The 23294-nt window shown below is 38.8% G+C and overlaps 1 protein-coding gene across 1 annotated transcript in view; it reads left to right on the forward strand.

The window, feature by feature from the left end:
* The window catches only part of SLC9A4 (solute carrier family 9 member A4), a 51673-nt gene extending 32194 nt beyond the window's left edge, over positions 1–19479 (forward strand). Inside the window, exons 7-12 of the mRNA XM_039840075.1 lie at positions 768–838; positions 2515–2676; positions 8086–8182; positions 10654–10785; positions 12805–12892; positions 18215–19479. Coding sequence (XP_039696009.1) covers positions 768–838; positions 2515–2676; positions 8086–8182; positions 10654–10785; positions 12805–12892; positions 18215–18570 — 906 coding nt within the window. The 3' untranslated portion in view covers positions 18571–19479. The remainder of the gene's footprint in view (positions 1–767; positions 839–2514; positions 2677–8085; positions 8183–10653; positions 10786–12804; positions 12893–18214) is intronic.
* The last annotated feature ends 3815 nt before the right edge of the window (positions 19480–23294 follow it).

Consider the following 23294-nt stretch of genomic DNA (forward strand, 5'->3'; position numbering starts at 1 on the left):
ACTTACATATTTCACTTTTTATTTTTCTCAAAAAAGCTATAATTATTGGTAGAAGTACCTCAATTAAGTGTTTCAGAATTAATTTGGCATTTTAATCTATTTTGCAAGAAAATTTAGAAGCCAGAATGAACTTTATGATTACAAATTTAAATTATTTGAAATTTAATTCATAAACTTTGAAGAGACTGTATTTTTTTCCCCCCTAAATTCCTATACACAATTTGGATAAAGCGAATACAGTATTATTGGCTTGGATAATGAAATGTAAATACTGAGATAGAATGATCAGAAAGAATATAAGGCATATAGATACATTTTGTTATTATGTGTTATTATAATAAAATTTCTGTATGACTACATTTCCAGAAACTGTAATAAATTGGATACTGGCGTTATCTTTTCTTTTGCGATGAAATTAAAAGTAACAGTTAATTATTAATCTTCATATCCATGTGATTTCAGTAATGAGGAATCTCCTAGATCATTTTAGAAACATTATTCAAAGAAAATGGCAGGTACTCTGTTTTTGTTGCAAGTTATGTGTGTTATTAAGGAACTTAGCCACAGGGTCTGTTGACTCATGAAACTAAGCTGAATTACTATGGAAGGCATTATAAGTTTCAGTGGCATGAACAGAGTGATAGAACAGAAGATATGTTCCAGGATATGAAGGCCTCCTTTGTTTTTCAAAGTGTTTCAGCTTTCCTTGTGTGCCTTTTAGAGTTAATGTTTCACCGCTGCTCGTTCTCCTGTGTTTGGTTTGGCAGCTGATGGATCATTTGAAGGCTGGAGTTGAAGATGTGTGTGGGCACTGGAACCACTACCAAGTGAGAGACAAGTAAGGATACAGAGGGTTTCCCTATCTAGGAAGGATCTTTGTGATACGGGGAACCACAAAAGTTTATGTTGGATGCTGAGCATAACAATAGAAAGAATCTAGAGGAAGGGGACCAGGAGGACAAAGGGAGCCATGATGTGAAGAAGCAGGTGGAAAATGAAAGTGACTCTTGGATTTCCAGGCAGGGAGTCTAGGGAGATAACAATGCTGTGGTTAAATATATACACTGTAGAAGAATGTTCAGAGTTTCATAGCAGATTCCGTTTAAGATATGTCAAGTATATATCCATCTCCCTTTTAGAATTTAGTCTTAAATTTAAGAGGAAGATCACAGTTGGAGATAAAGGTTGTGAGTTGTCAGCGAGTGGTAACCAAAGCTATGGACATGGGTGAGGTCGCTATAAGAGTGTAAAGAAGGCAGCTAACTGAGGACAGGACTTTGAGAAGCCTCCAATTCCTATGGGGCAGGTGAGGGAAAGGAAGGGTGAGCAGCCTCAGAAGAACTCTATAGAGAGGTTGGAAGGGAAGCAGGTGGCTATCACGATGTAGAGGGCATGGAGGAAATGACCCACTAGTGCATCAGGAGAAGCCACGTGACTAGTAAGACAAGGACAATGGCAACTCCTAGAGTTGAACAGTACAAGGTCAAGGTGAGCTCAGTATGTCAGTGTCAGAGAAGCCCTGATGGTTGGGGAGCCGATGACCGTGGGCTGAGAGATAAGCAGAAACAATAGCCGCTAGTGAAGAAAGGCAGAAAACTAGAAGGCTAAGGGAGTGACTCAGTTGGAGCAAGAGTGGGCCTGGTATGTGCCAAACATAGGGCACAAAGCTCAAGTATTCACAGTCTGTTAAACCCAGAGAAGACTTGACTGATAAATAATCCATCCGCTTCACGGACCAGGAACCCAATCACCAGATAATAAGCCAGCAGCTCAGGGAGTTTCTGTTCCCCTCCAGAAAGTAGAGCAGGCAGACAAGTTACCCTTTGAATGTAAAATGATTGGAAGTGTTGAAACTTCCTACTTCAAACACGTGGCTGACTCTGAAGGCACCGATGCATGTGTATAGCTCAGTCTAATGGGTCAGTGAAAGGTTTGCTGCAATAATCAGTGTCTAGCCTAGTCAGATTCTCCATCATTCAGACTGTCAAGATACATGTTGGCTCTCACTCACCCTTAATTGGCAGGATTGAAAATAATGCGCAGTATAATGGGCAAAAGTACTGTAAACCGCAGGGCCATTTAAACTTACTAGGTTCTGGTTGGATAGGCCAGGATTACTGTAAGTACAGCTGTCACTGTTAGGAGCTATTAGAATGAAACACTTGTACAAAAGCCTCAGCACCCTCATTTCTTCTCTTGTATTTGGAGCTGGGCTGGGCCTCCCCCACTCCTTACTTAACGCACACTTTTTGCCCTAATTGCAGCTTGTCCCTTCCTTTTGTTTAGTTTATTTTCAATATATTCATGCCAATAAGACATTCTTTCTTCATTTAAACAAAAACGTATAAATTCTATGATTTAAAAAAAAAAATGTGTTCCAAGGCTGTGAATTCCAGGCATTGTATGGGTGTTTTTCAGTCTAAAGCTAAGTAGTCACTTGTTTTAAGAAAAACACATACTCGCATAACACAGACAGGGCTTAGACATCCCCCAAATGTCGGTTTTCATTTTCAGGTTTAAGAAGTTTGATCATAAATATTTACGGAAAATCCTCATCCGAAAGAACCTGCCCAAATCAAGCATCGTTTCTTTGTACAAGAAGCTGGAAATGAAACAGGCTATTGAGATGGTGGAGACTGGGATACTAAGTTCCACAGCCTTTTCCATATCCCAACAGTAAGTCACGTCTGCTCTATGATCTAGGCTTTCGATATCAGAACTCCAAAGGGCACTAACTCTTTGTTTCACTTAAAGGTAATACTAGGAGTGAAGAGGCACAAATAAGAGGAAGGAGTCATGGAAAACAGAAGATGATCTAAGGCTTGGCATTTTGTAGCCTGGCCATGCTCAATCTGTTCCACCCAGTTTCTGAAAATTACTTTCTAGCAAAAAATTACTTTCTTGCCTGCTGTAGTGGTATGACAGCTTCCTTTGGGAAGGAGGGGCAAGTGAATTTCTAAAATTATAGCCTATTTTACAAGACTTTCTCTTTCTCTTCCGGATTAGAAATCTCTGCCTTTTAAACGCTGTTCATCTGATCCTGCTAATTCCACCAATGCATTCTTCCCATGAGGTGTGATAGTTAGTGCTAGTTAAAGAGAAAGCTGTGTTTGTAATTGTGTCTAAGGCAAAGATCTGTGTGAGATTGTGAGATTTGCCTTGAGTCTGGGTGAGACCAGCTTGGACAAGTTGTGGGAGGGGACTGGCCTCCTGTGGCACAGAGGGCCTTAGGAAGTTGGTGTGGAAGCAGGGCGCAGGGAGGGGAAGGCTGCATCTAAGCCCACCACTAACAGCAGATGATTGCTTTGAAGCATAATGCTTATATTGGAGCATGTGGAAACCAATTGTCCCAAGAACTGGCAAGAAATTTTTGAAAGCTGCTTTAACTCTTGGACATTTAACAAGAGCCCCTTCAGTATTACAAGAATTAATTCACCACCCCACCAAAGATGCTCAGCTTCCTTCCGAGGAATGATTTATGAATTGGGAAAATGTTTCTGAATGTATATTTAGGCTAAGGATCACCAGCTCTTTCATCCTGTCATCTTCAGCCAGTAAGGACGTTTGCTCATGAGCTTTAATTATGTCCTCATGTTTGAAAAGCAAATTGAGAGAAGAGCTAAGAATAGATAGCAATAAAATTGTCGCTAATGTCTGACTGTTATTTCTCACCCCTTACTTGTTAATGAATCAGAAACACCATCATCTTGCTTACACAGCCTGGGAAAATTTAAAGTAGCAAAGTCCCTGGGGCCATTGTGGTATAAACGGAAAGCTTTCTGCCTTATTTTTCAGTGAGACTGTTTTTGTAGTTTGTTTGTTTGTTTTGGTGCTGCCCATCCCAGGGCTTTAAGGAAACTTCTGATACTATATCAAGACTGTGCTAACAAATATTTATTGGCGGTGCCGTAGTAGAGCCTGAGGCAGAGGAAAAATCAGTACTATTGATCCTGTCTTTATTTAAAATGATGAGATTTTATTCATCATGGATTTTTTTGCATTGACCTTTATTGTCTAAAACACTACATTCAAATCCTACTTTACTTGATAACTGAATTCTTTGGTGTCCCCTCGCCAGAGGCAAGCACCTCACTCGTGTCATCTTGGTCCCAACCCTGTCCTTGGGCACCTATTATGTGAAAGCAGACACAGTCCCTGCCCTCATGGAGCTCCTACTTTAGCAAGGTCATGACATTAATACAAAAGAACATGTTAATAAAAAAGGTCACAAATATACAACCCTAAAGTATAGGGAGCTCTGAGAGCATGAGAGATGAAAACCTTCTAGTCCCCAGGCGGTTGACCTGTTCACTGAAGGATGAATGGAAATTAACTCAGGGCCTGGCAGGAGGGCTGGACAGTTTCGAGCAGGTTATACCATTAGAGCTTTCTCAATCGGTTGGCTTACTAGGTATGTGAGCACTTGGTCCAGGAATGTAGGGGTGCTTATCTCAAATGGGAATCAACCTGTGCTGTGCTAAAACATAACTCAAATCTCCATATTACATTGCCTGGGTCATAAACAGTTGCCCTCATTTCTGACCTCAAGGCAATTTGTAAACCAGCTCAATTTGGAAAGGGCCCTTCTGTCGAGTCAATTATTTTTTCAGACAGTTTTTCGGTTACTTTTTCAGACATCGATTCAAGATTAATAAGAGAATCTCGTAGGTTAGAGAGATTTTTTTTTTTTTCTACTTATAGCCCAAGCCAGTTAACTGGGGTGGGAGAGGAGAATTTTTAAACTGATATTTAATACAAGTTTTATATTTAAATTGCATTTATTTGATCTCATCAGAAATTGGTAGGACATCAAGCAAAAAGGAATTCCTCTCCTGAGATCAAAGCAGCTAATTTCTTAGTAAACAAACCTTCATACAATAATAGGAAAAAGAAGTGTGTACTCAGCTCGCTTTTTATTATTCTGTATGAAATGATAACAGCAAAATGCACATATATTTTTTTTCTTCAGAAGTTTAAGCAATTGTTCTACAAGGGGTTTAGATTTTCAAACTCTGACCTTCAGGAGACTACTCCCACTAAAAGCTGTCTGTAACACAGTGCTGATGATGTTGATTTGATGGAATTTCATTACTTTGACATGTGTTATTTTATTCGACCCCTAAAATAGGCGAGAGTATGCATTTGAAGTATTATTTTAAACATGAGGCACCTCATTTTACCAGTGAGTAGTAAGCTCTCAGACATATCATAAGATAGAGGTTAACACTGATTAAAAGTGAGGAAGCTTTAAAAAAAAATGGTTAATATTAAAGAGACACTGAAATATTTATAAATTTAGAGGCATAGCAAACTATAACTACACAACTTCAAAATATCATATTTAAAAACTACTGAATGATTTTACACACCATTTATAAAAAAGCATAAAGTAATTTAGTGTAGTTTAAGAATTTTTAAACTGATCACGTATCCAAGTGTACGTATACCTTAATGCATTCTTACAACAAAGACTCTGAAATGAAGGTTCCCGTGCCATTTTCATTCCATAATGGGACATTGTGTTGTGGGGACCCAGGCCTTATCCTCTGCCATTCTTCACTCATTCTAAATGCTGGTGGTGTTGGTGACTTTTCTAAAAAGACACAAGGAAGGCACCCGCACTCACAGAAGAGTTGTTGGCGCCGTTGTGTACTTAGTGGGGATCTTCCTGAGTCACCTTAGCACACGTTTCCCACGGATTTCATGTATAAAGCTATTAAAAGAGGGTGGATTCTTCTAAATGAATCAGGGTGTAATATTTGATTTGGGGGAAGAATTCATATTATGGTATGAATATAGCATCTATAAGATTTCATATCTACATTGCTATGTTTAAAATTGAAGTCTCTTTTTACATTTTCATAGCATCTGATTTTTAAAAAAATTAAGAGGAACGTGAACCTTTTATTCAGATATGTTTAGAATCAGATTTTCCCAGTTCGATTTTAATAGCCATGAAATCATCATAGAACTTTTATTTAAGGCAACAAAGATTTCTTTTACGGATCATGAATGAATGTTCAAGTGATAAGTGTCTTTAAGTTTCTTGTTTTACTTTTTTGATCTAGAGATTATTAACATTCAGTTTTTCTAAGGATCGTATATTTCCTGTGGTCACGATATGATTATTTCAGAGATGATTTTGCTAACAGAGTGGCATGTAGAAAACTCCAGGTATCACCTTGCCCAAGTAAATAATTTGTTTGCATAATTTTATAGCTGCAGCTTCTTGCTGTGGATGAGAGGCGATACCTTTGGTATACCTCTGTTATACACCAGACCAGCAGTCTGAGTGGACCTTCCCATCATGGTCAATCATAAACCAGGGAGAGTGCCATGTTAGATCTACTGCTATCTTAAGTTTAACTTGACCATTTCCCTCATCAGTGGTTTTTTGTATTTGGTTGTTTTATTACGCACACAGATAATGGAACTGTTTGATTAGCTGTTGTTTCTGCTTAGCAATAGATTATTTCCTCCATAATAAAAGAATGTGTTCAGATTGTGGGAACGTGTGGGTGTATCTAAATAGGAATAGATTTTATTTGAAAGACACTTAAACAGGTTGAAATACCCTTCTAATAATGTGTAGATCAGTAAGGGTGGTGACTGAATATCAGCAGTGCTGGCATTTGCAGTTCTGATATATGGAAACTCTAATTTCGATAATGGAAAAAGGACATTAGTCAGTGTACAGATAGCATCGCTAAACAATTCTGGCATATTGTGATAGCCAGTATCCAAATCCTTAAAAATATTTTGCCGATTTTACACTAGTTACAAAATTTCCTTGCTATTTATAGCTATATTGCTGCTAATGTTTAGGAAAAAATACTTAAAAAGTGGCCTGTATTATGAAATAAAATTGGTCATAATAAAAAAAGTGACCTGTATTGAAACTAATAACTACTCATCTCTGTGATCAATTATCCAAAGACCTTTGCAAGCAGATATGAGCACAGTAGCACTCTTATGAGTTCAGAAGAGATGCAGCTAAAGGGGAAAAAAAATAAAAATTCTAAGAGTTTATACTAAGATGTTAAGGGTGGGAGCGGTGATAGTATTAAAAAAGTTTTTTTAAAGATAGGTTTAATTTTCTTTAGTTTTTTCTTTAGCTTGTGTGTTCTACAGTGAACATATATTACTCATGCAATAAAAAGTTTTAGAAATTACCTCCACTAAATTAAAATGATTCAAATCAAAAATATTTGTCACACATGAATTCTACATGTAACAATGTCATGATTTTGAAGTCCTCAAAGGACGATTGTGCATTGACTGCTAACCTGGGCATGACTTGTGTTTTGAACCGTCTCAGAGGAGGGTGCTCATGGTGAAGGAAGCTGTGGGGAGCTGGTCAGTGCCAAGGCAGTGAGCAGTCAACTGTTTCTAGAATTGCACAGAGTTCCCAGTGTCTCAGAACTGGGCTGGCTTTTTCATGATGAAAATGGTCTAATTTTCCTTGTAAAATGTGATACTAGTTTCTTACGATTATTCTTTATCCAAAGATAAAATCCTGAAAGGGATAATTCTAAGATAAATGTACTCATAAACGTACTTATAAAATTTTAATACTATCTTATCTCAATGCTACTCAAAATGTGATACGTGGATGGTATTGTCCGTGAGCAGTTTGTCCTCTACCTGTCCCCGATAAGACAAACTTAACTAAGAGTCAGCCTTGACTGAGTAATCTTATTTTTGTTGAATTAAGAGTAAAACATGTGGTTTGCATTTCATGATATTTTTCAAAAATTTTATTTTCTAATAATTGGTTTTTATCATATTTTGCAAAACAGATATGGAGGAAAAAAACAATGTGGTTTGTCACCACATTAAACCTCTATTTAAAAAATGAGTTACAATATTTCCCCTATAAAAAGTAAAGGCAAATAAACTATATTTTCAAAATGTAGGTCAAGACACACATACTGACAAGTCACATGAACTTACTAAAACAATAGGAAAGATTATGTAAAAACAGGGGTTCTGGAACTTAGAACTCCCACAAGTACACTGATAATTTTGTGGCACTCCTGCCAAGACTGAATAATAATGCTTGCCTTCTTCCAATGATGTTTCCAGGGCCCACAGGATACAAGAGATCAAAAGGCTTTCCCCTGAAGATGTGGAGTCTATGAGGGACATTCTGACACGCAACATGTACCAAGTTCGACGAAGGGTGCGTATAAGCCATCTGATTTGTCTCTGTTGCCTCTTCTTGGAACCAGTTCTCCTTCAGAAATCAATTCTTGCTCACATTATCCTCTCTAAAACAACCTTCTTGCTGAACACTTTCTCCCTGCCTTGTTTGGAGAACAGAAAGTTAGTCGTTATGTTTCTGCTGTAAAATTGGCACCGGTAGTATAAAAAGACATGCAAATCCAGTTGCTGGCCCTAGGGGTCAGGCTGCCCTTAGCCCTGCAGCCTGCTTTCCCGATCCAGCAGCTCCCTCTCCTTCCAGAGATGGAGCTTATCCCCTGCATCGTAGAAAGAAAGATGGCACCTAGATGCTGATGAGAATTGCTGCTCAATATGATTGGCTGTAATAGAGCTCAGTAAATTGAGATGGTTTAGATTAGAATATTGAAACTACAGTGCTAAAAGCCTAAATAAAAAGAGACGTATTAGGCATATCATTTCTTAGTTTTAGAAAAAAAATGTAAGGGGTCTATACTGGCACTTGGGAACTAGACCAAAGGGTGTAGAAAGAAAGTTTCTGGGAGTTGTGGGTGAGTCCTCTTGAAACTTTGATTTAGTCAAATGACATGTAAACTTGTGTCCTCTAATTAAGGTTTTTGTTTGTTTGTTTGTTTTAAGTTTGAGGTTTCAATGGAACATCCCAATTCTCAAGTGTAATTATAAATGAATTCATTTAATGGACTTGGTTTTTGTGGCTATGTCGTAGGTCATAGTCTTGATGGGACCAAAAAGTCTTAGTCAAAGCTCCTAATTTTCAAATGGGAGATGCCCAGGTTAGGGGAATTGTTTATCTGACTTGTTTAAGCTCACAAAACAAATCTAAGTTAGGACCTTAGGTCCTCCAACTGCCTACCCAGGGCTCTTTCCATGACTCTAGACTGACATGATCCAGTGAAAGTAAATGTTTTCTGGCTTCCTGTTTTGCAAAGGTCAGTGATTAAGGTGACTGTGACATCAAAAAGCTCTGCACCTGCTGAAGGAATATAGGTCAGCATCAATCATAGCACGCTTAGAGTAAATTCAACAGCTTTCAAACCATTCCAAGTGAAACTGTTTCAGTGACACTATCACATTCTGCCTTAGATAAATAGTTAAGAACTTCCTGGTTTGAAGAATGTGGATTAGATTGTTGAGAGCCACACCCCTTCCCCATGTTGATGAAGATTGAATTTAGAGGAAGGTCCAGAAATGGATATAGAGATCCTAGGATTCCAGCACAATCTAAAATGAGGTTAACTGGCAAAAAAAAAAAAAAAAAAAAAAATGGCACCTGGACTCCCATGAGAGCCGCTGTTCAATCTGATTGGCTGTAATTGAGCTCAGAAAATTGAGATGGTTTAAATTAGAGTATTGAAAGCACAATGCTGAAAGCCTAAATAAATAGAGACATATTAGGCATATTTAGGCATATTCAATTTTGGAAGATGGAATGGAGTCTATACTGGCACTTGGGAACCGGACCAAAGGGCATAGTAGGGACATTTCTGGGGGAGTCCTCCTGAAACTTTGATTTAATCAAATATATCTCTTCTTTTCCTTTTATGACGATTCTCAGATACCCACCTTTCTTCTTCATTCATCAGTGTGCCTTTTCAGTCTGTCCTCCAGCTTTCTCTCTTCTAAGCTATGCAGTATCCCCAAATCAGCAGACAGGGCAAGGGAGAACATAAATAATAAACAGAGGGCCTTCCAAGCCTCTGAGGTGGCTTTTGCCTCCACTTTTGTTACTTTGAGAGAGTGAAGCTCACCAGACCTTCCCCTTCCTGTCTTTCCTTTCTCACTATGTCTTTTACATGGGTCATATGACCCGTCCCCTCCAGCATGGTCCTCTTAAAGAGAAAACTGCTCTAAACATGTAACCCAGGGCAACTGTCTGTCTGCTTTGCTTCTAGTGGGCAGCCTACCATTGTGAGGATTGTCACAAAAGGTAACACCTGGAGACTCCCAGCTTGAGTGATAGGGCATAGGCCTCCCATGGAAGCTGGGGCATTTCTCACAGTCCACAGCTTGAAAGAAGACATCTTGGGAGTCAGGAGTCACTTTGGGGCCAGGCTGGAATGAGTTCAGGATTTGACTTTGGGAGATCCTGAGTTCGAAATTAAGCTGGTCCTGCTGGGTCTATTTTTCTTGGGGGTTCCAGTCATTCCCATCTGAAGCCACACCCTTCAGCTCATCCGGTACAAGATCTTCACTGGCAAGGAAGCTGAAGTAACCTCTAGACCGCTGCAAGGATGATAGAGGGACAGTACAGATGGATAGCATTGCTCTGTGGGCCAGAGACTCAGGCTCCAACCACAGATCTGTCCTGAGAGGGGTGGCCTTGGTCCCAGAGTTTTCTGCTTGGTCTTCTTGCTCTAGGAGTATTTTAATTCATGACATTTCCATTGCTTCCTGAGGCTGAAGGTTGTACTGGAGCTGTCCTTACATCTTTGCCATTCTGTCTTTCTGCAGACACTGTCCTACAACAAATACAACCTCAAACCCCAAACAAGCGAGAAGCAAGCTAAAGAGATCCTGAGCCGCCGCCAGAACGCCTTGCGGGAGAGCATGAGGAAAGGCCAGAGCCTGCCATGGGGAAGGCCGGTAAGGTGGGGGCTGGGGCCTCACCTGCGCGCTGGGCCTCCTCCTGTGGCTGCCATGACATTTAAACAAACAAAGAAAATTACCGCCTTGTTGTCAGGGAAATTCAAAGCAAGAGGGTATGGGTCATCATACGTGGGTCCCAGGCCTCTCTGGGTATCCCTGTCTGGGTGTCCCTCTCTGTGTTACCGGAGAGTGGAGTTCCTCTTTTGGCATGTTGTCCAGGTTCTTGATGTCTTGAACAAAGAATTGAGCAAGACACCGAAATAAAGTGGAAAAGAAAAGCTTTATTAGAAGAGAAAGTACACTTCCAGATGTGCAGGTGGGCCTGAGCAAGAGAAGTGTGGCTCAAAAGCCTGGTAACAAAGCTTTTGGGGATTTTATCCTTATTTGCTGTGAGCGGTTACTTTTCTTAGAAGAGTAGCCTTCCTCGACTGACAACTAAGAATGACAGGATTCAGTGATTTATCATTTGCTTTCTGCTCATGTTTATTCTCAGAATTCAGTCTGTTATAATGTTATTAATGAACTTCTGGGCATATGCATCATATTTATAATGATGATATAATGAGGCTCAGGTAAATTAAAGATCATTGGGGTCTTTATTGAGCAGGTGCAGATGACTGACTGAAACTAGTACACAATTTTCTGCTCTTGTTTCTTTCTATGAGTTACTTTTAGCTCAAAAATGCCTTCTGGCTTGCTTAATTGTGGGCAGACTAGAGTGGACCCTTTCTAGAATAGGATGACCTCAGTGTCTTTGCAGGCAGACCTGAAACCCCCTAACTAACTTTCCTGTCTAACTCTTTTCTAAGAGCCATGAACTCCCTTATTATTAGTATGGATGTTGAGGGAAGGGTGGTCTCTTCTTCTGTATCTGCTTCCTTCTGAGAAGGGTCATAGTCCCTGCCTATTGGGGTTTCATGGAGCTCTTTCTTTCTCTGTCTCAGAACATGGTCTTAGGTTTCCTGCGGAAGTGCCACCTCAGTCCCTAGACAAGGAAAAGAAGATACAAACTTGTTATTTTAAACATATATCCATTAATTTTCTATTATTGATTTGCCTATTAAGCAAGTAAGGGGAAACAGGCTTGGTTAATATATTTCTTAATGAGTAAAAAGAACTTTGGCCTAAAGAACCCTCCCCTCTCAGACTCTAAGAGCCCTGCCTGGCCTTATACCATTTCTACTCACAATGGGCCCATGACACTTATCAATAGCCAGAGGATCTGAGTCACCAGTTTCGGGGCAATTATCAGGATTTGAGGGAGAAGGCCTTTTCCCAAAGAAAGGAAAAAAGAAAACTTAACTAGGTTTACTAAAAAGATTAAGAACTCTGCAAGAGATGTCCCATTTCATTTCCTGCTAAAAGATTAAGAATTTTACAAGTGATGTCTTGTATCATCTGGGTGTCCCTCTCTGGGTCCCAGGCCTGAGGAACCCAAGGGGTCTGTCCGTGGGGTTCGTGGCAGCAAACTACCCTCCAGGGTGTGTTCCTGACTGGAACATGCTCGCTGGGCTGAGTCTAGACCAGACTTCACGGTGGCCAGGAACTAAGCATTTCAGGGGACCTCTGTGGACTGGGGCCCCCAACTCTAGGAAGTTTCCTTCTCTCCCAAGAAGATATAGAGAAGAATTTGTTTTGCCGAGATGCTTGGGCTTTACCTTCATATCACCCCCTGTGCATCAAACTATTCTGTTTGAGGCCATATCGAACCAGCCATACTGGGCCTTCTAGATGGAGGTTGGCTCTGGAGAGACCCTCATCTGTACCCTGATCTCAGTGCAGTTGTGGGAGTAAATTTGAGAGGTTTATAATGGTGCATTTTATCATGAGAGGGGAAGGAAATACATATTAAAGACTGAAGCATTCTGGTTTTTTTTTTTTTAAACAAAGGTAACCGAAAGTCCATAATCCAAGCAAGAGGCCAGAGGATAGGTCTGTGTCCTTCACGTTGTTTGGCACCTGAAACTCCAGATTGCAGTAGCTAACTCTGTTGTTATTTCTACTTGTTTCCCACAGGCTGCTACCAAAAACATCCGCTACCTCTCCTTTCCCTGTAACAATTCTCTGCCAGTGAGAAGAGACACCAGGGCTGCTGAATTCACAGGTAACCTGTGTGCCTGGCGACACTTCTCCTTTTCTGAAAAGGGTCAGATAGCAAATATTTGGGAGCTTGTGGGCCAATATGCAAAATCAAGACTATTACATAGGCACTAATATGATAAGAAAGAGAGAAAACATTTTTATTAACCTAATTCAGAAATTTATTGATGAACACTGAAATGTGAATTTCATATCATTTTTACTTGTCATGAAATATTCTTTTAATTTTTTTCCAGCCATTTAAAAATATAACAACCATTTTAGCTCCTCAGCTATACAAAAACAGGCGGCAGGTGGTGATAGCCCAAGGGTCGGAATCTGTTGAGCTCTGTCGTAGAGAACCAGAAAATAGCACTTTTTTTTTTTTTCGAAGTTGTGGACTTCACCCATGGTTTAAATAAATATTAGCAGAAACCTCCAAAGTTGCTTAAATTTTGCTAAAATAATTCCCTCAAATTTACTGATTAAATGTTTCCCATTTAATATCTAATTCTTACGTAGAATTCTTAGGATTATTAAAACTGCCTGTTGTTCTAATAAAAGCCAGGTTGTTATTTTAAAAATGTGTATATAATATGATTTCTATCATCAAAGGTAACATATAATATATATAATAGGTCATATTTTCTATTTTAATTTTCCTGAATTTTTAAGACTTAAAATCTCATTGGAAATTCAAATAAACTAATCACAATGGATTTTAGAATTAAATCTTCGAAGAGCGAATATAATTATTCTTTAAAATAAAATTTTATTTTTTTCTGATTTAAAAACATGCTTGACATAAAATCAAAATCAATCAGTATAGAAAATCATTAGAAAGTTAAAAGCACTTGAAACCCAACACCCCAATGTAATCTGTCTTTAATTCTCTCTGTACCATCCTGATCCCAATACTACCCGTGCCTGATACAAAAAAATAAGTCACAAACACACCAGCATCACATTATACAAAGAACCATAGTATAGCTATTGTTTTGTAACTTATAAATTGTCTAATTCACCCAATAATATTTCCATGTCAATAGATATGAACCTAGTGATCATTTTTAATGACTTAATAATAGTCAATTATGTAAAAACACCGTAATTTATTTAGCTAAAAAATTCTTACTAATAAATATTTAAGGTATTTCTCATTTTAATGAAAATAAGCAATGAAATATAAAAAGTGCCTTAGATCACTTGATTTTTACATAAATTATTTCCTTGGTATATTTTCTTGGAAGTAAAATTTTTACGTAAAAAACTACATGTATTTAAATTTACCCGCATACCAACAGCCTGTAGGAAAGGTCATTTCTGAAATCTTTTACCATAACTGGGTTGTTGTCAAACTTTTGAATAATATAATAGGATAAGTGTTATGTACCATATTTAATTTTCATACAAGTCCTCTTTATTTTCAGTGCAATTGAATGTCTTTTCATATTTTTAGAGGCAACTGTATTTCTTTTTGGAAAGTCTCTGATTTTTCTTTACCCATTTTTTCCTATTTGATTGTTTTCTTAAAATGAATTTGAGGAACATGGTACAACGAGGATATCATCCATCGTCTCATTTGTTGCCAATTTTTTTCTCGTTTCACACTTACCTTTTAGCTTTTAGACATACTTGCTACTCAGATTCTGATTAATCAAATCTGCTTGATTTTCCACAGAAAAATTAAAAAAATGATTTACCCAATATTTTTCATCTAGAACTTTAATAGTTTAATTTTCCCATTTTAATTTCAAACCAACTGAGATTTATCTTCATGTAGATTAAGATACAAATCGTTTTCAAACAGTTATGCTTCTGTCTCAGCACCATTTTTTTTAAGGATGACATGCCACCTTTGTTGTACTAAAGTCATTTATCCTGAGAGACTTTTGGACTCTCACTTCTGTCTCGTTGATTTAGTAATTCATTCCCAGATCACAGTCTCGTAACTAGTATTATGTAATAAAGGAGCTAATCCACAAACAAAAGCAAACAAACAAAACAAAAGAGCACCAGTTATAGGGTGTATAAAAGATTAATTTTTAAAAATCATCTGTTGCTATTTATGTTGTTGGAGTGAATAGAAAACATGAAAGTCTCACAGTCATTCTCATGAGACAAACATCCACATCATGTGATGAGGTAGCAGGAGATGACCACCAAAAGACAGGGTCACCTGAGCATCACCTGAGCATTAACGTACAAATCTTAAACAAAGCATTATTAACAAAACACAGCAGGACGTTAAAAGAATCCTATGCCTTACACAGTGGGACTTATTCCAGAGAGGAAGTTGTTTAACATTATCCAACAGGAAAACAGGTAAAGGGTTCTAGCCTTTCAGTAGATACCCTAAAAGGCATCTCACTTATTCTTTAAGTAAAAACCATAAAATCCCAGGAAAAAATAGATACAGGACTTATGTGAAGAAAACATAAAACTTTAGCTGTCGTTTCCTCTCTGTAAAGCAGAGAATATGTTATAAAGAATGATAAATAATAAACAGGGTGAGCCCGAGATAGTTCTTCTTCTGTATACGGACACAATAATTTGAGTCCATCTTCTCTCCAAACTCGAAATCTTTCTGCACCAGGACAAGGTCAGGGACTGGCCAGAGAAGCTCTAGGAGGGAACACGGAAGGAGAAGACGTCCATCCCACAGTAGTCCCTGGCTAACCAGGCTGTGACTTGGAGCATTTTTCTTCCTCACTCTCCCCTTGCCTCCAATGAACAGCTCTTACTTTAGATACTCAAGAGCTCCCTGCCTCTTTGGGGGACTCCACATACTCTTCCAAGGCTCCTTTGCCCTTGGGGTTCTCTTAGTATTATAAATTAAGAGGTCCTGCCTGGATCCCCCTCATATTCCAGAGATTGCTTAAAACCTGTGTACACTGGAAGAGATGAAAAAGTTTTGTAGGTGGAGAGCGGTGATGGTTACAGGACAATGTGAATATACTTTGTGCCACAGAACTACACAGAATATTATGGAAAAAAATAGTTAAAATGCTTAATTTTACTTTATTTTTTTTTTTTAAATCACAGCTAAAACAAAACAAAACCATGAAGAAGGTGGTGTAGGGAAGAAGGTCGCACTGGGGGCTAAGTCTGTACTGGGTTACCTGTCCACTTTCATCCCTGAGTATTATGCTCTGCCCTGCCCTGAGCAGAAGCACTTTCCATTTCTCCTTCGTTTTGTCTCCGGCTGCCCATGTCCAGAAGTTAAGACTCTCAGTCAGGTGGCAAATAGAAGAACAGATATTCGGATTTCATTGCGGAGGTCTCCGCTGATGTCTCCCAGGAACTGTGGGGCTGGGGTGCTGACTCAGAGGGGGATTGTGCAGGTGGGACAAAGCACAGTCCCTGCCCTTCCTCTTTCCTCCTTCCTCCTTCCTCCTTCCTTCTTCCACTTTCCAGTCAACTGCTTCTTTCCATTCTGGACAGGTCTAATGACTTAAGTTGAGTGAAACCTTACAGCTCACCTGCCTAAGCCTCTTTCTAGTGCTTAGACCCCACTTTTCAATACTCAGAATGTGGTCAGGAAGCTGTGGCTAGAATCTGTCTGCTGGTGGGAGAATGTGCTCAGAAGGAGTGGTTGGAAAGCAAGAGGGGGAAGAGGGGAGTGAGAGGAAGGCTGGGCTCTTGGGGGCAGACGTGGGGGCTCCTGCCTCCCACTCAACTTCCAGGCTACCTTCTTGGGATAATTTGGTTACATTTTGGAGAAACATTATTGAACAGAGTATTTTAAGATTTTCTGATGTCCTACCTCCTAAACACATTTTGTCAAATATATACCTCTGTGCTTATTAGTTCTAAGTCTGGGGATTTTGTTTTTGTTTTTGTTTTGTTTTGTTTTGCTTTGCTTTATTAGGAAGGAGGAGAGAATGGGAGAAAGAACCCTGCTTTCATATTTAAACATAATATTCTTAAAATATCTAAATTCTCAGGAGAATATTTAAAGAGAAAAGAAATTTAAAAAGTTAAAATTTTGAGGAAATGAGAATTAAAGAGATTTGTGAAAAATATTCCTTCAAGGATATGGGCACAAGTGAAGCAAGGAAAAGGCAGTGTCCTGGCCATGGCTGAGATATTTGGAAGGTCACCAAGAGGGGACGTTGCATAGATACTCAATGGCTTTCCTCCTTTCATGGTGCAGCCCTCCCAACCTGCACATCACATGTATAAAGAAGACAGTGACAGCCTGATGAGGGGTAGATGCACAGCTGGACGGGCTCTGCTCAAAGTCTGGTCCCATCTTCACTGTGTGATACTGAAAGTCACCTAACCTCTTGAAACCTCAGCCTCTTTACCTATAAAATGAGCATCACAATTTTCCTCATCACACAGGGTTATTATGAGGATTAAATGGCATAAGAGATGTAAAATGATTAGTGCAATAAATAGACGTTACAATAATTATCATTGCCATGTGTGGCAGCCACAATCTTTACATCCTCTTACCTCGTTTGAAATGAGAGCATCTGGTCATGGTTGTTTTGGCACACAGGGCTCTCTGCTGTGCCCACACCCCATCCCTGTTTCTCCAAGATTAGCTAGTTCAAGGTTGAAGAGATGAAACTCAGATTTAGTGCTTTCTGGTAACCAATGATTAAAAAACAAACTGAGATAAAACAACCATTTTCATATCACAGTACCACCTCACCTTCAGTTTAACATTGGTCTCTGACAACACAAAGCATCTTTATGCCTTATGGTCAATTGTTTCGATTTTGTAAAAAACATTCCCTTATTTACCTGGAGGAGATGAGCTTGATACACAGGTTTCCACACATTTCTCTTTATCTGTAACACTGTGCATGTAGCTTCTATAGTTGACCCTTGAACAACACAGGTCTTAACTGCGCATGCCCACCTATTTGTGGATTTTTTTTTTAGTAAATGCATACGAGTGCTGTAAATGTATTTTCTCTCCCTTAAGATTTTCTTAACGACATTTTCTTCTCTCTAGCTTACATTATTGTAAAACTACAGTACTATGTAATATATCTAACATACGTGTTAATCGACTGTTTCGGTTTTCTGTCAGCCTTCCAGTCAACAGTAGGCTATTAGAAGTTAAGTTGTAGGTTAAGTTATACACTGATTTTCGACTGTGCAGGGAGTCAGAGCCCCTAATCCCCACATTGTTGAGGAGTTAACTGTATTCTACTCCCTTGCTTGCGGAAGGAAAAGGAAAAGGAGAAAATCGTGCTGGTCAGAAAGTTTAGGGTTAGAGCTAGAGTCTCAAGAAGAACTCTGTTTCCTTCTGGGCTCTTGCCACCTGGATAGTAAGTCTTCTTTCTGATCATGGGTCTTGTTCCTTCCTCTTTTTGTCATATTTTCCTAGATAATGACAGCAATGATTCAGAACTCTCCTTGATCATGTTCAACGCACACTCTCGAACAAGGTCGTTTCAAGAAAGACAACTGACACAAGAAATAATCCCAATGAAGAATTTAAATAGAGGACGGAAGCTATCCAGCTTTGACTATCAAAGAAAAACAAGCCAAGAAGAGCGTGTTGGAGGGAGCCGAAGGGTTGCTTTAAGGCCCAAACCTCTATTTCATGTAGTAGATGAGGAGTGTGAATCTGGAGGGGAGAGCGGGGAAGAGGCCTCGGCGAATGGGTCCGGATGGTCCACTGAGCACAGACACAGAAGGGACTACCATAGGTCCCACAGTCCTTTGCTCCAAAAAAAATAGTTTTACTGTGTGCAAGCTTCGTCTGTGCTTTCTATTATTGTGAAAGAAGGGTTTTCAGAATCCTGAAGAAAGTTATTGATTTTACTTTTTTTTTGAAGCTATTAGACATGCATCTATAAGAGTCAGGGAGATTTTTTTGGAGGATTGGGAGCAAATTTGTACACTTTGCCCCATTCTTAGTGGGTATACTTGTAAATAATTCCCTGTGAGTGATAGATCTTCATCATCCCAGAAATTATTTACTAAGGATTTCTACGAGTGTGTGATCTGTGCAATTTATTGAGATACAACATGATTGGTCAGTAGTTCATCTTGACAATATTCATGGAGAAGTAGGAGGACCCCTACAAATATCCTGGCCCAACTCCATAAGCTTACAAATGAGGACACCTTGGCCAAGATCACGTGGTGAGCTGCTGGCTTCACAAGGTGATTGAACTCCCTCCCAAGAGAATGCATTTGCTTTGAGTTTGATATGAACTATACAATAATTATATTTATAAAGAGAGGTAAAACTTGTCATAACATTGTTATATTTAATCAGTAGCAATAAGACAGATGTGACCTAGACTAAAGAATTAATCTATGAACAATGGGCTTGTCTACCTTATAGTTGGAATATTTATTTTAAAACCAAATATTAGAAACAAAGTAGCATAAATAGGCTTATTTAGTAGTAATGACATTAGCAACAGGTGTTTGTTAGATATGCATTCGTAGGGTATGATATTTTGCCCTAGGGATTGAAACTAGTTTCCAACTTAATTTTCCATGTTCATTGTCCCCAAACTTGACCTTGAACCTCACACTCCAGCTCACCAACTTTGCTATATGACTTTATCTTTCCTCCCTTCTCCTCTCTTCATCATCTCTCTCTTCTGATGACATGTAGATTAACAAATATTTATAAAGTGCTATTTATTGTACCAAATTTCTAATCTATACTAATCAATTTACCATAACGTCCTTTATCAATTTCTGTTTTTGGCATCTCTAATCATCCCCAATTGACTTAATCCCATGCATCTTTAAAGGTCACGATCCAATGGACCTGGCTCTCTAGATCTGCTTTGATCCCCTTAATCAGAAGTAATCAAGTGATCTCCTTTTTCTTTGGTGCTCCTGCACCACTCTGGATGTGTCATGGAATTTATCTGGGAATTACACTTACACATGTGCATGTGTGTCCACTACAATAGTCCATGGTCTAAAGGCAGGGGAAGATAATCTGTCTCTTGTCTTTACCTTTTTCTATTTGTTTTAGCTTTTTTTTAAAGTTATTATAATGCTTGGACATGTTATCTATGAATGTTGACATCATGATGACATTTTAGAGCTGGAAGAGACATTAGAAAAGATGTTGTCAGATATTCTTAATTTCCAGGTGAAAAAAATGAGCCTTTGAGAAGCTACCTGGTGCCAGTTCAGGCTCTGCTTTCCCTTGAAGGACATGGGCTTGTCCTCTAGTATAACTAATGGGTGATGGTGACTGACAAAGGAAATATGACTTTCCACAAACTGATAATTTGTGAATGGCATTCACCCAGGTTCCTGCTGCAGTGTTAGAAATGGCAGCCGAAAGAGCCTGCTTATCTTTCTTCTTCTGAATCTGAAATGTAAGACAGCTTTTAAGTTGTCTAAATATTTGGATTTTAATAAAAATTATATACTACCAAATAACAGCAATCGGCCTGAAGGGATAGAAGCACCCATAAGACCAGGGATCTCTAGGTTTTTCTTTTTGTTTAAACATACGAGCAGTCAAAGCCTCAGAAAAAACTTTATATCCCCTGAGAGGGAGTCAGTGAGTCATCTTTCAGATACAGATGGAAATATAGAGACAGAAAGGAGTCATCAGAAATCACCTTTCAAAAGCCATATGCAAAGCTGATTCTTAAGAAGTGAAGAGGGCCCATATCCCTTAGTGGACTTGGCATATAACACCGGAAGTCCACATTGCAAAGGCCCCTTCCCAGAATAGCTATCAAGGTCTAAGAATTAGTGGAAGTCATCTAACTCTTCTGTTTTACTCTGAGATGCTGGCACCATTAGGGAGAAGAGTGGTAGGATTTTGTGAGTAGATTGGAACTTGCCCCTTTAACTGGTAGGAGCAATAATCGACATGTTTATCCAGAAGCCTTTGTTTATCTGGACATTGTCTGGCCAAGGCTGTTTGAGGCTGGAAAGTGGCCCCGGAGCTCCTACTTGAAAGGTGAGGCAGGTTGAGGGCGCTAGTGGTACTGGTAGCTCCGGTTGACTTGGAGAACTCATGGTGGAATGGCCTCTTTGTTTGTCATCCAGGATTGTTTCAAAATGCAGTGTGATCTGATCTTCATTCCATTAGTGACAGCCCACTCCGGGGATTTGTTGAGAGTGTGATAGGTGCTCCGAGTGTGATAGGTGCTTGGCTATCAGTTTCGAACGATGAGTTTTTCCAACAAAAAGTATGCAATCAGCAGAGAAAGTTTTCTCTTGGGTGTTGAGGAAGATCTGGTTCTTTTTCACACCTTGGCACAGGGCGAGAATGGAGTCTCATACGAGGTGTCCTCCTGGGCCTGACTTCTGGTCTACTGAGCAGTCCACCTTCTCTGCCCGTGGCTGGATTTGTCCTTATGTCTTCAACTTCAAAAAGCTGACACACGACCCACAAAATCCTACCTCTATAAGATATATTTTGTTTTGCATTGCTGTTTTGTTTTGTTTTCTTTTTTTTTAGTTTCTCAAGCCTATTTATGTTGTTAGGCTGAATGTTTTTGTGTTTCAGTGAATTCTGAAGTGGGGAAAAGTAGCATTTCCTTATATTTATCCTATGCAGCAGATTTCCTTAAGTTTTTCCACACGTTTTCTGGTGTTTGGGATGTGGTAAGTATTCTTATTCAAATTCTCCAATCTTGAGGTGATGCCATGGGAACCTCTCCCATCTGTAATCAATCCGCTAAAAGAGAAACCTTGGCCACTGGCCACAGAAGTGGAGATGAGATTCTAGACACTTTATCGTGCTTCTTTCATGCTTTTATCTTGCTCATAAAGGCCATATACATCTGTTTTTCTCTTCTTAGAGAAATTTAAAGGGTCATGGGGGCGGCTTGTAGGGTTGGAATTCAGTGGTAGAATTTCCATCGCTATATAAGAAGTGACTATTATGGTAGATGTGTGGCAGAACTCATGTCTTCAGCTTAGTACTGATTAGCCTGAAGCAAAGCCCGCCAAAAGACCTCTTCACCTGTTTGGATGCCTACTATTCAGATCGTTTAGATTTTAAAATCAATGTAATTATTTCAGAGCTCAGGCTCTGAAGTCAGACCACTAGTAGCTATGGGAGCTTGGGTAACTTAATTAACTTCCCTAAGTTGAAATTTACCATTGATACTATAAGGTAATAATTGTATCTACCTCATAAAATGATTATGAAGATTAAATGAGATAATCTATGTAAAATTCTTAGCTTAATGTTTGTTTTATAGTAAGACTTTGGTCACTAACAGCTATAATTATTTAGGCTAAAATATATGTACTCTTGAGAGAAGACATACATTGATTGGATAACATGAAGAGATATAACAGAAATCTGAGTCTTTTCTGAGAGGCCATTTGATTGACATAGTAGAGGATACTTGGGGAGAGGATGCGACAAAATTGAGAGCATTGAAAAACGTGATCACAATTCTATCTGGCCGTGTCTCTATCTAGCATCCATCAATCAATAGCAAAACCAGAGATAAGGTCCGGATATGGATTCATGTTTTTAAATCACAGCTTGTTTATTTCTGTGTCATTACCTCAAAATTATTGCATTTTCCTACTCTGGGGACAGTTATCCTGGTGTCCAATCCTAATCATGGTTTACTCCGAAAGAGACAGTGGATTTAGGAGCCCTGACTCTGCATAGTGTAATAGGGACCAGTGAAGAAAGGGATCACCTTCATGCTATGGCTAAACCCTTTGTTGAGGTTTAATTTCTCAGCTTGGAATCTTTCCTATAAGAGAACTGCCCTCCAAAAAAGTGATTCTCTTAACTTATGAATATTAACTAAAGAGGCAAGTGTTTTAGAATTTTCAGCACGAAAAAAATTGTTTCTGGTATGTTTCATAATATTCTAAAATTAAGAGAAGTAATTTTTTTTAATAAATAAAGTCAATGAATATGTATTGGTGTTGTCTAAGGTTTTTGCAATTATATTTTATCTATAAATAATACAGGTGGTTTATTATAGTTTTTATTTTTTTTCCCTCACAAAACTCTGTCAAGAATCTTATTTCTAACTCCTCCTGAGAAAATCCAGGAGTACAGACAGAAAGCTTTCTTTTAGGACATCAGTGACTGTTAATTGTTAATTGAGCCATAAGCCAAGGAAAATAAAAGAGATGCCTGCATCAGTGCTAGTCACTCCTGTAATTAGCAAGTGATACGTTGTTTCATCTGTGCATCATATTTGATTAATAAACTATTTTTTTTTTCTGAGACTCTAATGAGCTTCCAAGCCAGGGATGCCCAAGTAAGTATGACAGGTGAGAAATAAAAAATTTCCATTACCCAGCCTTCTTCAAATTAGGATTTACTGAGCAAACATACTCTGCTCTAGAATATCAGTCTTGATTAAAATGGTAATAATAACCACATGTATAGAGTGCTTAATTTATGCTAGACACTGTTAAAAGTGTTTTATATACATAATGTAGTATCACCCTATCTTAAATGGAAAAAAAACAAAAACAAAAACAGG

This window comes from Pteropus medius, unplaced genomic scaffold (assembly GCF_902729225.1).
Source record: "Pteropus medius unplaced genomic scaffold, Ma_sr-lr_union100, whole genome shotgun sequence".
Lineage (NCBI taxonomy): Eukaryota > Metazoa > Chordata > Mammalia > Chiroptera > Pteropodidae > Pteropus > Pteropus medius.